The following is a 15,203-nucleotide window of genomic DNA, read 5'->3' on the forward strand; positions in this document are numbered from 1 at the left end:
TATGTATTATGCTTGGCCTAATTTTCGAGTGTTTTCGAAGGACACTTCATATTCATTTTTGGTACCACCGTTTTCCCAGTTACAGTTCACTTCATTCAAGGATACAAGGCCTTGCGTTTTATAAGAAAATTAGGGAATGAAGGAAGAAATCGAAAGTTCATAGAAATGGTTACCGAAGTAATTCTAATCGACTTAACGGTAATAATCTATTTATCGTCTTAATGGCGCTTTTATCCCTCCGCTTTCCTCCACCGATAAAGAATTTGAATTTAGGGAGACAACGCGGTAATAGTAATTCCTGAAGTTTTGGGTCTCACTCTTAAGATTGCTTCAAAAGCTTCTGAAAAGTTGCACACTTTCTTCCTATTTACTTCCTTAATTTTTTAGTTACTTACGTGCTTATTTGCTTGCTTACCTACTAATTTAATTACTTACACACATGATAGCATAATGGTTACGAGCTTTCTAATAGGCCAGTCACCACAAATAATTAACATCCAAAAGCGCATGATTTTCACCCCAACATTAACCAACAAGCTTGATATTTCAGTATGGATGTATTTCTTTATTTGCACGGTTAAAGTAACCAGAAAAAGAGTTCCTCAAAATTATATTGATATCAGAAAATAAAGAAATGCATAAACCAATGGGTTGTTGCAATATTCTATACCCTCTTAATCTTAAAAAAGTGGTAATCTCCTGCTGTTTATTTATTTTGGATAAACACATGAATAAAGTTTTATTCTTCTTTAATCCAGTCACAAGTATGGAACAAAGAAAAAATGCCGAGTCATAAAGAGTCGAACCTCAGACCTTCGCGCCCTCATGCTCTCCAACCGAGCCACAAAGACTCCAAGGTGAGCTAAGTCATTACTGCATACTGCTAGGATCAACAATGTCCAAAACCTCATGTGCAGAATAAAAAAATGACGAATCTTCAGCTCGGTGGTAAAATGAAGAAAGATGTTTTCGCCTCCAGTGTTACGAGCGTGGAACGAAGAAAAAAAATAGGACTCACCATCTTTCTTACTCTATTAACTCACGCCCATTACACGAGGCATTCGACACTGCTGATCCCATCAGTTTGCGTGGTGTGTGTCACATATGAGCTTCGTAAGAGCCTGACTAAGCTTACAGTCTATCTGGCGCAGTGATAAAGCGAGGATTTAACTCATGAGCTCTCTAGTTTCTATTTTTCAACTCTCAGAGCTAGTTTAAAGCTTCGAAAGATTGAGATATAAATTTCGAGGAACTCGCGAATTTATTTGAGATTACAGCCTTTGAAACAAAATATTTAACAAGAAACTAACTGAAAAGCATGCTATATTCTACATGAAGCTAATTCACTAGATCATTCGTTATTCATAATTTTATGCCATACATAATGAATCGGTTTAATCAAGCGGAGTGTGGTCCGACAACATCCAAAGGACGCGAAGTCATATAGTCAAAACTTTACGTTCTAGTTTACAAATTAAATCTTTTTGATTGCTTAGGAGCCCATTTATTTAAAGTTCCTGTAATCATTGGTCCGAAAATGCTGTTTTTCAGACATCAATGGCTTTAAAATTCAAACTATAGAAAATTTAAGAAAACGAAACAGAACGGGTTGGGTTTTGAGCGAATACCCGCTACGCTATTCCTTAGATTAAGATCTTAAAGTAATGCGCTTAGAACATTCGATGACGTTAGTCCCTGTTCGTCGTTGTTTGTTTGTTTGTTTGGTTTTTTCTGGAGTATCGTTAACTACCAAAGCAACTCAATGTCCTGGACACATATGCCTAAGGAAATCTTAAACCAGGCATTCTTTACGCAAAGTTTAAGATCATCATCGACGAGTTGTTTACTTTTGCCTCTCTAAATTCTGGGTTGTTGGTGAAAAACTCAATATTTGACAACTAGTGATAACGTTTTGATAGTTTGGTTATGGAGACCCACATATCACTTGCCCCTAACACACCTAAACCTACTACATTTGTTCGAATTTGAAATGTCAAATTAATATAAAAACGTACCGATCAATCAAACTGAAAAGGGTAATACCGTAGATAATTTGAACTCGGAGCAAGATTTGATTGTGTAGTCGATCGTCTGGGCCTGAGAAGTCCTGAGTAGGTGGTGCCTTCGTACCCGGACGATCGGATAAATCCATTGAATTTAAGTACTAAACTGTTGTTACTGAATTTACGTTAAAAGTCTAAGAAACTAGACACCTAAAAATAATCAAAAGGAAATAAAAAAAATCATCCTTTCAGCTCCATTCACAGGTTCCTCTCGGTTTTATCAACGAGGCGAGAAGAGAAGAGCCTGGGCCGTTGTCATTCACTCATTGCCATTTGTCTGACTGCATAGAGGGCGGCGACAAATTGGGCAGCTGTGACTGCAAATTTAAAGGAAATATTTCAGGTAAATGCAACCTAAACTTGTTTGAATTAAACGCGAGAATATTCAAGACAACATCACCGTAAAATCACGGGTAAAACTAAAGGAGACCGCAAAGCTCACAATCGACCTAGCATTGCTGTGAATTCAGAACTGTTCCAAAGCTGCATGCAAAGTGAACTTTTCTCTCGAGTGTCGTTAGACCAAGACACAGCTAGTCACAACAGCAAATCAGAAGTTAACATTACAAACCTATGAGAGATTCATAAGATTCAAAGACAAGTTCTCTCAAAGGAAAGAAGACGCAAAAAACAATGATTTATTTGACACTCCAGTTCACGCCGCCGGAAGTCGAGAGATAGACAGAGTCAAGTAAGTGACCCCTACAGCCTCCGCCACAACTCCACATACAAATCCAATTCAGAATTTTAACTAGATAACGTCAAATGAAGGGGAGCATCAACGCGTTACTCGTTATGTTAGTTAATTCATAAAAATCTTGACTTTGTGAACATACTTACACTTCATTCTGTGTCATTGCAATGGCACACTCTCTATGAACCTTGTGTAAGCATGACAAGATTTGACAGTCGCCGAACATGTTCTGAAAATAAATGTTCCTAGCGTCCATTAAACAAAAGGATTTACAGGTATTATCTATCAGTTTAACTTTTACAATTATTTTTTCCAATAATCCTATTGAATGCTTCCCTTTGTACTCAGAACCTTGCTAAGAAGAACTCAAGTGCTCTCTTGGTATGTTGCTAGATTTGTCGCTCAAACGTTGAATTTACTTTATTTATATTTCACGTTCATTGTCGCCAACAAGGATATAAAGGGGAAATTCTATTGGACAATATTTCCTCTTGCAGAGCCGATTTTGTGTGCAACCACTACCGCGAGTGTCTCTGGACAGTTTTTTGAAATCCATACTCTTACAATAGCAGAAAGGAAAACGTTCCAACGTATAAATGATACGAAGAGACACCATGAGAACACAAAATATTAATTATACAGTAAAACTGGTGACGAAATCCAAGAAACAAGAAACGATGCGAAATGAACAAGACAGAGAAATCCCCTTCTCTGGAAGTTTTGCAGCTACAGTGTTAATACGAGGAGTAAGTCATTACCTCCAAACAGATACAGCACACATCATGTCCTGAATTCGGTCTGCGGTTATGCCTCCCTTCCAGCCCATTGTTTATACAGACGTTACACTGATCACAGTGGGAGGAGTGGTCCTTGAGGACGCTAAACGAAAATAGGAACGGCTCTTCGCAGGTCAAACAGTCGAGCAAAATATGACTCGTCGAGAAAATATATTTAGAACTCATACTGATAAACGTTGTATTTCCACTCAAATCGACTGAGGAACCTACTGAAAGGGAGCTTGATACGCGTTGAGAAACCATAATTCGTATCCCCTGTTACACGCGTATCTTTTGGAGACGATTCCGCTTAGGCAAATGAGCTAAAAACCACTAGCAGTAGATAGCTTCATGCGCGTATATATTAGGGTTTCTCTCTCTTTTTAAAGTCTGCTCTCGCCCTTAAGCTAGTGTCAGCATTCTTCATCACCACGGTAACACATGGTAGTGAAGCAGGCCAATAATTCTCTGATCCTTATTCTTTTGGAGAACAAACGTACCATCGAAACAAAAGGAAAAAAAAGTTTGTTATGAATCTTTTTTAACTTACCGGCAGTTACAACACTTTGTTTGTCTGTCTTGAGATCGTTCTTTTCGGGTCCAGCCTTTTTTTTCCATCCATTCTTTTTCCCTTTCTCTCCACTTTCTTTCCAAACGAGAGGTCCCTTGAATTATTAATTGCTCGAGTGTTTCTTCTCCGCTGCTAGTCGAGCTTCCTTCTTCTGTTAAATTATTGTGTTCGATTCCTCTTGCTTCCGTTGCCTCCCTTTCTCCTCTCTCACGTGCTTGTTGTTCTTTTCTGGTCCGCTCTTCTTCCTTCATTGCCTTTTCTCTTACTTCCCTTTCTTTCAAGGTTGTTTCGACAGGGAAAGAAGCCTCAGCCACTCGTCGCTCTGGGTCAGCTAAGGAATCATCATTTAAGACACCCAGTGGCTTTTGGTAAGCAGTGTCCTGATCTGCGTGTGTTCCTGTTTCCCATATTAGATTTGTGTTCATGGCTGCTTGTGGTAGAGCGGAGATTTCCATTTCAGGGGAGATCAGGCCTTGTGCAACTGCAGTGGTATCCGATAAACATGCAGGATTTCCATTTATCACTTCAAAATCAGAGTTTCTCTCCCGTTGTACTTCAGGATCAGTAGGTTGATCCTTGACTTTTCTCTGTTGTGGTAAAAGGGGTGCTTGCGCCAACGGCGAGTCACCATTGATCAAAGCATGCGGAGCTATCGCTATAATTCGCGGGTCATCTTTTTCCTCTGCATTCCTCATGTCATCGATAGGAGTGGTAATGCTACTGTCTTCTGAGTGACGAGCAAGGAAGCAAGGCTCAATACCAATATCATCTCGTGGTCTAACCTCAAGCTTTGCGTCCTTATCGTTCTCCCTGTGACCTGTGTCATCTTGCTCTGTTAGCATGTTTCTATGATTCGGGTAAGTGTCACCAACAAGAAAAAGGTTTTGACCGTCCACAGCTGGCCTCATTTGAGATCTTGTGTCTGATATCTGTGGGTTTGTTGTTCTTGTCTGGTCGTTGCTTGGGGCTGCATCGTTTCTCCCTGTACCACCAAAGAGAGACTGGTCTGTTGAATGCCGTGCCAAAAATTGTGGGGAAATTCCAAGTGTATGCTGGGGCAGTCCTGCCACTCGGGCCTGTGATTCTCCCAATACTAGTGATGGTAAAAAGGAACATCTTTATGTACCTTTTTATAGAAGGCAGGTAATATTTGGAAATAATCTACTTCATACTTTTTTAAATAGAATAAAAGAGATGGTAAGTTTTGAGCTTGGAAAGAAATAGAGAAAGAGGTTTTTTGTCTTGTCACAGACCTGGAATATTTCAATGCCAGCAAAACACAAACTAATTGAAGGGAGTGCATGAAATACAGTCCTAGGTGACTTCTGATACAACATCACCTTCTCCATTAGTATCAAAAAGAAGTACAAGACAGAACCTTTAACTCCCAGAAGTGATCAACATGTAACTTCTCCCTATAATATCCATACATTATCCTGCAAACAGGTAATGGGAATACTCAAACTTATCAGGTAGTTGTCGTTATATTGATCCAACACCAATTTCTGATAACTAATTTACAAGATGTGTAGCTGCTTGATGGGAGAATTTGCAATCAGAACTTAGGGGTTAAATGCTAATAGGAGATTCCTGCGGTCATTCAGATGTCACTAGGGGCTTTTTTTTTCCACACACCTCTTCAATTATTGCTAAAATAATTATTGCTTCCCATAGTTTGGTTATCTCAGTTATAAAGAAATGTATAAATTTTAAAGGATAGAAAAAGAAGCAATAGATCACAGATGACATCAAAATGTAGTAAACACAAGAATATGAGACACAAGGTGCAGCTAAGTGTCTTCTGTTATCTATTACTGAGGAGATGCACAGTGACATAGAATTTATTTGTTTTAAAAGGAAATGAAGAAGCAAAGTTGTTTATGATGATGTCGTCTAATATGACATCCTAATATGACTGTCCTTAGATGGACTCCAAATTAAAGTTCTCCCTTATGTTAAGCAACACAAGTAAAAGAAAGTGTCAAACTGGTAGAGTAATCTTTTTATCTGCTGACATTTCTAGAATTTTGAGTGATTTTAGGCAGTAATAAGAGGCACTACAAGCAGTTAAGTTTACTGGTTACCATCTGGAAAGGAGAACACTGAAATCCTGAGTAAAATGGGATTTAGATTTTAAGTATTTCCATTTTCCAAAGTCAATACATCAAATTGAAAAAAGAGAAAATTTCACAGAAGGCTTCACTTTTCATTGGTCAGAAAAAATTAAAATTGAACAGGAACTATTCCATTACTTTGAACAACTTTCACAAAAATGAAAAAAGACCCAAAGCTTTTAACCACACTCTTTTAAAAACAGTGTTTTCTATCATTTCAGAGTATGTGCATTCTGATGCAAAAGTGTGTATAAAGACTGTTTCTTGACCAAGCTAAGCTTACCTGGCATTTGGGTAGTGCTATGAACATCAGGGGCAATTTCACTACTTTCAGTTGAGTTAAGCAAAGCTTCAGTTACAAGGCTTGGCTCAGCACCCGAAGCAGACTGTTGCAAGACTACTGGTTACAAGTTCCCAAATTAAAATGTTTGATTTTTAAGTTTCTTTATCCACATATTGACGGTCATAGGCATTCTTTGATTTTGCATTTTTATGGACCTTGATTTCATCTTTGTTGACAAAACACAAGAAGAGAACTTGGCTAATATCAAGCCATCTAGGTCAGTAACTCATACACCCTGCTCATTTCATCTCCTCCCCCCCCCCCCCCAAAAAAAAGGGAAAAAGAACAAATTCATACAGTATTAAATACTTGTGTTGGAAAAGGACACTTGAGTTCAGAGAATTAATTTTTTCAGTTCTAGAGAAATTTAAAAATTAGAAAAAGAAAAAAAGGAAAAAACGTATTTACATTTTCAACTAAAAAATGAATATTTTCAGAAAAACCTAAGCTTACCTAGCTTTTGGAACTTCCTGGTTGATTCGTCATATAACAGATGCATTTTGTCTCCATACTTTTGTTGACTTGTGTGAATTTCATACCTCGTTGACAGAGACGATGCAGAGAGAGATGCATGCTTCGGCATCCATTCAGGACAAGCTTGCCGAAAAGTTCCAAAAGACAGTCCTTGCTTCCCTGGCTGCTCTGTTTCTGTCTCATTCCTTGTAGATAGTTCTCCCACACTTGGAGGCTGTTAACCACAACAGAACATGTAAACTCCTCTTAAAACTAAACTGCAAGTGCACTTCTCACCCTTCAAACCCTGGACTAATTAATCTTGTATATATCATGTAACACCAGTGAGAAGGTAGAGATTCATTTTTAACTATAAACACCATTAGGATTCATGATAACATAGAGTGGCATTTTCCTTTAATGACTGCTGGCTGCTCTATGGCTAGAGTACAGAAAGATGCTGCTTAATTTAGAAAAAACTTTAAAGAATTTTAAGTGAAATACTTAGTTTTAACAATCTACCAGAATGTCTCCTGATTAGCAATTTCTTCCTCCCCATATCCACAAATATTTCATAAGCTTAGATTTTATAAAACTCATAACCATTCATTCCCAAGACTCTCAACATCAGCTCAAAGAGTAGCAAAACTAAATTCTTTTTGCTTCAAATAAAAGTCAAAGCCACCTCCACAACAATGATAAAAGCCACAAACTACAAAATGAAACCATGAAGTGTAATGCATCTTTGAAGTTTCACTTGAACATTTAAAAACAATTGCACCTGATATTAAGCTTTTATGGTCTAAAAAAGGTATGGCCATAACAGAGAAACCACCAGTTCCCTTCAAAATTTAGGATGGCCCGGTATTAAATTATGACATTAAATGTAAACTCCAGCTTACCTGTCCACCAAGACCTTCAACATTTACTTCGAACTCATCAAGCCCACAGGTCACTGTCAAATTCGAATAATTAAGCGTGCCATCAATTTAAATCTAGTTTCTTGATAAAAAATTAAAAAGAAAGGAAAGGTATCAACCATTCTCACCTTCAGTTGACTCTTTTGGCGATTCACCGTCGCTAATTTCAAATGAATCTTTCGCGGCCATTTTCAATCAAACTTCACGACTCGATCAAGACGGGAGTTATTCATCATGGACCGAAATACGAGTGGTCAGCGGGAAAACAAATTTAATAATTCATATGAAGACATACCAGTTATAGTTGCGGAAAACAATAGTATTGTAAAGCCGAAATGTTTACAGTACACTTCGCTGAATAATATGTTAAGCAATTTTTCAAAAGTGTTGATGGCACTATATATATCTTTTAATGCTGTAATAAACAATGGAGGCATCGGAAAAGGCATCGGTGGCATACGGAAAGGCACCAAGAAGAATTATATTTACGTTTTGTAACTTGCTGCGTGACGAAAAAAGAAAACCAAAACCGTGGTCCCCAAATGAATTTTCCCACCTTGCCCCAAAAAATTTTCAAATTTTTCGCAACTTCACCTGTTCCTATTCGTAGGTCCGGCCAAGCCTTTATGGTCTTTGGTCTCCTGTATAGCCGCTAACTAGGGCTTATAAATGCAGGTGTTTAGTGTTAAATTGTAAAACTCCCCGAAGAAGTCTACGGCAGTTAGACGAAACGCGTCGGAGAATAAAGAAATTTTACAACTACTGTTCGCAGAGTGCTGCTCACCAGTTTAGTTTTAAAGATTTTTTTTTAAAATTTGGTGCGAGGGGGACAGAGACACCAACACAACATTTCACCAGCCCTTCTGTTCGAAAGTTAAGTTTTCATCCCGAGTTTAAATAGGAAAAAAAACACGTCGAACGGAAAACAGAATTATTTCAACGTCTGGATCTTTGAAAAAAGGTTTCCTAAACGAGTAGCCCTGATTATAAATATTTAAGCATGGTAAACACATTAGCCTTAACTTGGCTGTTTCTCGAAGCTCAGTGTTTTCCTACATGCCTTTTTCACGTGAAATGAGGCGATTGAATATATATAGTAAACACTAAAAGAACTACAGCTGATGGAAATTTTAAATTTCTTATCTCAAGGCTGTGGATACAAACTTATTAATGACTCTAAAAATATAAAAATCTGGAGCGAAATTTTTCTAGAGCTGCTTAGCTTTTCATTTTTCCGGAATCGAAAGTCGAGATTGCAAAATTCAAGTGAAAAGCAAACCAACTGTGATTAACGCCTTAAACAAGTCAACAAGTTACTTATCGTAAATATCATTCTTCTTGATGCCTTTCCCGGTGTCACCGATGCCTTTCCCAATGCCTCCGTTGGTTAATATAGCAGTAAAAATATTGTTCCATTCAAAACGTTTGGAAAATTGCTTAACTTTTTAAATAGCGAAGTATAACCTGATAACATTTTGGCTTTACAACACGATTGGTTTTTGCAAGTTACAAAACGTAAATATTATTTTTTCTTGGTGCTTTTCCGAATGCCACCGATGCCTTTATTGTTTAATACAGCAGTAAAAGATATATGTGCCATCAACACTTTTGAAAAAAATGCTTAACATTTTATTTAGCGAAGTATACTGTTCACATTTCGGCCTTACAACACTATTAGGGACTTTAAGATCCGAGACGCGACGGCTTCTAGAACGCGGTGGTTGATAAAGGACTGGGACTAGAACGCCGTCGTTTACGCGACGCGGCTGCGACGCGGCTGCGAATCGCTCTTTATCAGTGTGATTCATACTCATACTCAGCAATACTACTCGCCAAAACGTCTAATAATATTTACGGCAAGAGGGATGTTCGGTTCCTCAACCCAACGCATGCGGGGGATTTTCCGGCAAAACTGATTATATTCTTTCGCTATCAAAGAAGCATACACAAATAGTTTTTTTTGAGTGTTTTCTGTTTTCTTTTCTTTGTTTGCACAGTTAAAGAAACCAGAAAAAGAGTCCCAAAAACTAACCATCGATGAGATTTCGCACCTCCAAATCCACTTCAGTATTATTTCAAATAAGAAAACTTCGCGACTTAAGGGGCACCGGATTCATTAATTTGACTTTCGAACTGTCCCCAAAAACGCAGCCCATCTCGCAGTGTCCGTCAAATTTAATCTACACGTTTTAAAATCTTCGACTGGATCACGTGAAACAACGTTTCTTCTTAAAACTATAAATGCTATTTTAAATGCTATTTCAGTTGATAATTCCTCAGAGATATCGGATCATTACACTGTTTGTGCTGATCTTCGTTTTGTGAAGCCTAATTGGGAAAGGAAGCGTATTTGTGGTCGGAAATTAAAAGCCATCAGCTTGGAGCATTTTCGACAAGATGTTGCAATGTCTCCTCTTTTGTCTGAATCATCCAATGATTTACTTACGCTGCTTCACTTGTATAATTCGGAGTTATCTAGTGTTTTGGATAAGCATGCGCCATTAAAATCGCGCATGGTTACCATTCGTCCCGCTGCTCCATGGTTTAGTGAGGAGATTAAACTGGAGAGAAGAGTTCGTCGCCGACTGGAAAGGAGATGGCGTAGGACTAGATTGCCCGAAGATCGTCTGCGTCTTATTGAACAAAATCGTATTGTCAACGAGCTATTAGTCTCTGTCCGCTCACAATATTACACCAAACTTATTGATGATAATTGCCTTAATCAGAGGAAACTGTTTGGCATTGTCGGTAAGTTGTTACATCGGAGTCCTGCACCGCAGTATCCATCTTGCTCTTCCGTGGCGGATCTTGCAAATAGATTCATTGGGTTTTTTGGTGAGAAGATTATTACTATTCGACATGAACTGGAATCGAACCCTATGCAGGTAACTTATTTATTTAATGAAGCCACAGTAGCAACAACTAGACTCCATCGTTTGAGCTGTCCTTCATATTCGACCTTACTTCAGATTGTGCACCCTTTGGCATCAAAGTCTTGTGAACTTGACCCTGTCCCCTCTAGAATACTCCTTGGTTGTCTTGATCTCCTTTGCCCTGTGATCTGGAAAATTGTTAAGCTGTCTTTGGAGACCTCTGTCATGCCCACTGAACTTAAACAAGCTGTAATTCGTCCTTTGTTGAAAAAGCCGAGTCTTGATTATCAAGAATTTAAGAACTTTCGGCCGATCTCTAACCTCACCTTCTTGTCCAAAATCATTGAGAAAGTAGTGGCTTTGCAGCTTGTTGACTACATTGACAACAATGGTCTGTGTGAAGTCTTTCAGTCTGCCTACCGTGCTCACCATAGCACCGAAACGGCTCTTCTTAGAGTCTACAATGACATTGCTATGTCCATTGACAATCAAAAATCTGTTTTTTTGGTTCTACTGGACCTGTCTGCTGCTTTTGATACAGTTGATCATTCTCTTCTCCTTGCTAGACTATCTACCCGTTTTGGCATTTGTGACCAGGCACTGGACTGGTTTCGTTCATATCTATCTGATCGCACTCAGTATGTCAGAATCCAAGATGTCTCTTCTGATGTGCATGCCTTACCTTATGGTGTACCTCAGGGTTCCGTTTTGGGCCCCTTATTGTATTCTTTGTACACTTCCCCTTTAGGTGATATTGCAAAATCTCATGGTCTATCTTATCACTTTTATGCTGATGATACACAGCTTTATTTATCTTTTGAAACGTCATCGCCTGAGGATATGTCAACATGTACATCTGTTCTTGAAGATTGTGTTAAAGATATTGACCTTTGGATGTTAAATAACAAGCTGAAGCTGAACAGTGGGAAGACAGAAATTATAGTTTTTTCATCCTCCTATCGCCCACGTCCTGCGTTAACAAACCTGGTGATTGCCTCTGACACTGTTGACTGTTCAACTACTGCTAAAAATATTGGAGTTATTTTTAATAACTCTCTATCGATATTGCCGCACGTTACTGCTGTTTGCAAGTCTTCGTTTTTTCATTTACGCAATATTTTTAAGATTCGCAAGTTTCTTTCTTACGATACATGTAAAACTCTTATTCATGCTTTTGTTACTGCAAGGATCGACTATTGTAACTCACTGCTCTACGGTCAGCCTAAATGTATCTTGAAACGTTTACAGAGTGTCCTAAATAGTGCTGCTAGGCTTATTCACCTTACTAGTAGATATGAGCATGTTACGCCGTTGCTTATTCAACTTCATTGGCTACCAATTGAACAAAGAATAACTTTTAAAATTGCAGTAATTACATTTAAGGTGCTTCATGGTGCTGAACCTAGCTATATCACTGATCTCATCAAGCCTTATACGCTATATCACTGATCTCATCAAGCCTTATACACCTGGTAGACTTCTTAGATCCTCCAATCAATTTTTATTTTCTACATCTAAATTTAATCTTAAAACTTATGGTGGCCGGTCTTTTACTATTGCCGCACCTTCTGTTTGGAATGCACTTCCATTCGAACTTAGATCTTGTAATTCCCTTTCTTCTTTTAAATCTAAGCTCAAGACGTGGCTTTTTAAAATTGGTTATGATGTTGTATAGAATGACGATGTTTTTATAGGATGACAATGTAGTTTTGTAGTTTTGTAGGTTTAGGATTTTGTTCTTATTTTTATAATGTAAAGCGCTTTTGGACCATTGGGAATTTTTATAGAATGACAATGTAGTTTTGTCGGTTTAGGATTTTGTTATTTTTATTATGTAAAGCGCTTTTGGACCATTGGGAATTAGCGCTCTTTAAATACTGTATATTATTATTATTATTATTATTATTATTATTATTAAATTAGCATGTCACATCATGGGTATCAAATTATTAACTAATTTTATACAATAATTTTAGCTCAAATTTTTATTACATATACACCCTCCACCGCCGAATATTTATTATCATTTAAACTATTTATTTTTTATCAACGTTAGCATATCCAGATTCATCCTCTTGATAGCTTTGTACAAAATCAGTAGATCATGTACAGAGCCACCTCAATGTTTTTATAACTTAAGGCTAGGAGGCTCTGAACCATATAAATGCACTTTTAGTGCTAAAAGTGGAGAGCACCGAACTCGTTACATACTTGTGTTCCCTTTCTGCATTATGAAGGTCCATTCCTGATCATTACGTAAATTTCCGCGAGAAGCCTTGTGACATATTCTGATTATTTACATTCACGTTCTCTACGAAAGCGCTCAACATCTAAAAGACCTATTTTTGTGTCGAACACCTAAAATAAATTGACAAAAATTCTTGTTGCATACTTCTTTGATAACGCAAGAAAACGACCAACTTTCCCGGAAAATCCGCCGAATGCGTTCGGTTGAGAAACCAATTTTCCCCTGTCGTGATCTTTTATTCATACCTATTTAAACTGATTTCTTTTTCTTTTTTTTCCTCTGCCTTTTTTTTTTCTTTGACATGTGTTGTGTTAGGCCTAATTTTCGAGTGTGTTCTAAGGACACTTCATATTCATTTTCGGTACCACCGTTTTCCCAGTTACAGTTCACTTCATTCAAGGATACAAGGCCTTGCGTTTTAAAAGGAAAATAGGGAATGAAGGAAGAAATCGAAAGTTCATAGAAATGGTTGCTGAAGTAATTCTAATCGACTTAACGGTAATAATCCATTTCTCGTCTTAATGGCGCTTTTATCCCTCCGCTTTCCTCCACCGATGAAGAATTTGAATTTAGGGAGACAATGCGTTAATAGTAATTCCTGAAAAGTTTTCAGTCTCACTCTTAAGATTGCTTCAAAAGCTTCTGTAAAGTTGCACACTTTCTTCTTATTTACTTCCTTAATTTTTAAGTCACTTACGTGCTTATTTGCCTGCTTACTTACTCATTTAATTACTTACACAGATGATAGCATAATGGTTACGGACTTTATAAGAGGCCACTCACCACAAATAATTAACATCCAAAAGCGCATGATTTTCACCCCAACATTAACCAACAAGCTTGATATTTCAGTATGGATGTATTTCTTTGTTTGCACGGTTAAAGTAACCAGAAAAAGAGTTCCTCAAAAATTATATTGATATCAGAAAATAAAGAAATGCATAAACCAATGGGTTGTTGCAGTATTCTGTTCCCTCTTAATCTTAAGAGAGTGGTAATCTCCTTCTGTTTGTTTGTTTGGATAAACATATGAAGAAAGTTTTATTCTTCTTTAATCCGGTCACAAGTATGGAACAAAGAAAAAATGCAGAGTCATAAAGAGTCGAACCTCAGACCTTAGCGCCCTCATGCTCTGCAACTGAGCCACAAAGACTCCAAGGTGAGCTAAGTCACTACTGCACGCTGCTAGGATCAACAATGTCGAAAACCTCATGTGCAGAATAAAAAAATGATGAATCTTCAGCTCGGCAGTAAAATGAAGAAAGATGGTTTTCGCCTCCAGTGTTACGAGCGTGGAACAAAGAAAAAAAATAGGACTCACCATCTTTCTTACTCTATTAACTCATGCCCATTACACGAAGCTTTCGACACTGCTGATCCCAGCAGTTTGCGGGATGTGTGTCACATATAAGCTTAGTAAGTGCCTGACTAAGCTTACAGTCTATGTGGCCCAATGATAAAGCGAAGATTTAACTCATGAGCTCTCTAATTTCTATTTGTTAACTCTCAGAGCTAGTTTAGAGCTTCGAAGGATTGAGATATAAATTTCGAGGAACTCGCAAATTTATTTGAGATTACAGCCTTTTAAACAAAATAATGAACAAGAAACTAACTGAAAAGCATGCTGTATTCTACATGAAGCTAATTCACTAGATCATTCGTTATTCATAATTTTATGCCATACATAATGAATCGATTTAATCAAGCCGAGTGTGGTCCGACAACATCCAAAGGACGCGAAGTCATATGAAGGTCAATGCAAAATTTTACGTTCTAAAAAAGGTAATACAGTGTATAAATTAAACTCGGAGTAAGATTTGATTGCGTAGTCGATCTTCTAGGCCTGAGAAGTAGGTGGTGCCTTCGTAACCGGACGATCGGATAACTCCATTGAATTTAGGAGCTAATGTCAGCAAGCATCAAACAAACAGCGGCAAGTCACCCAAACTTGTTTTGACTCCTATTTTCAAAGTAGCAAAGAAAAGAAAAGTAGCATCAAAACAAAGACAGTTTTAACAATGACAGATATGACACAATCTACTGAGCTTCAAGCTTTTAAAAGACCAAAGGATGGTTATAAAGTTACTGTAAAAATTTCCTTGTGTATTTGTGTTGTTCTATCTTGAGACGAACTCAAAGTCCGGCAAA

At 37.7% G+C, this 15,203-nt stretch overlaps 1 protein-coding gene across 1 annotated transcript; it reads right to left on the bottom strand.

The window, feature by feature from the left end:
* Window positions 1-579: 579 nt before the first annotated feature.
* Window positions 580-8,159, bottom strand: LOC136283373 (uncharacterized). The gene is made up of 7 exons (XM_066172144.1): window positions 8,063-8,159; window positions 7,917-7,969; window positions 7,015-7,249; window positions 4,084-5,197; window positions 3,516-3,636; window positions 2,904-2,986; window positions 580-2,380 (listed from the first exon to the last, which is right to left on the bottom strand). The coding sequence occupies exons 1-7, from the start codon at window positions 8,121-8,123 to the stop codon at window positions 2,323-2,325; spliced, it is 1,725 nt and encodes a 574-aa protein (XP_066028241.1). The 5' UTR covers window positions 8,124-8,159; the 3' UTR covers window positions 580-2,322.
* Between the last annotated feature and the right edge of the window lie 7,044 nt (window positions 8,160-15,203).

This window comes from Pocillopora verrucosa, chromosome 9, assembly GCF_036669915.1.
Source record: "Pocillopora verrucosa isolate sample1 chromosome 9, ASM3666991v2, whole genome shotgun sequence".
Classification (NCBI taxonomy): Eukaryota; Metazoa; Cnidaria; class Anthozoa; order Scleractinia; family Pocilloporidae; genus Pocillopora; species Pocillopora verrucosa.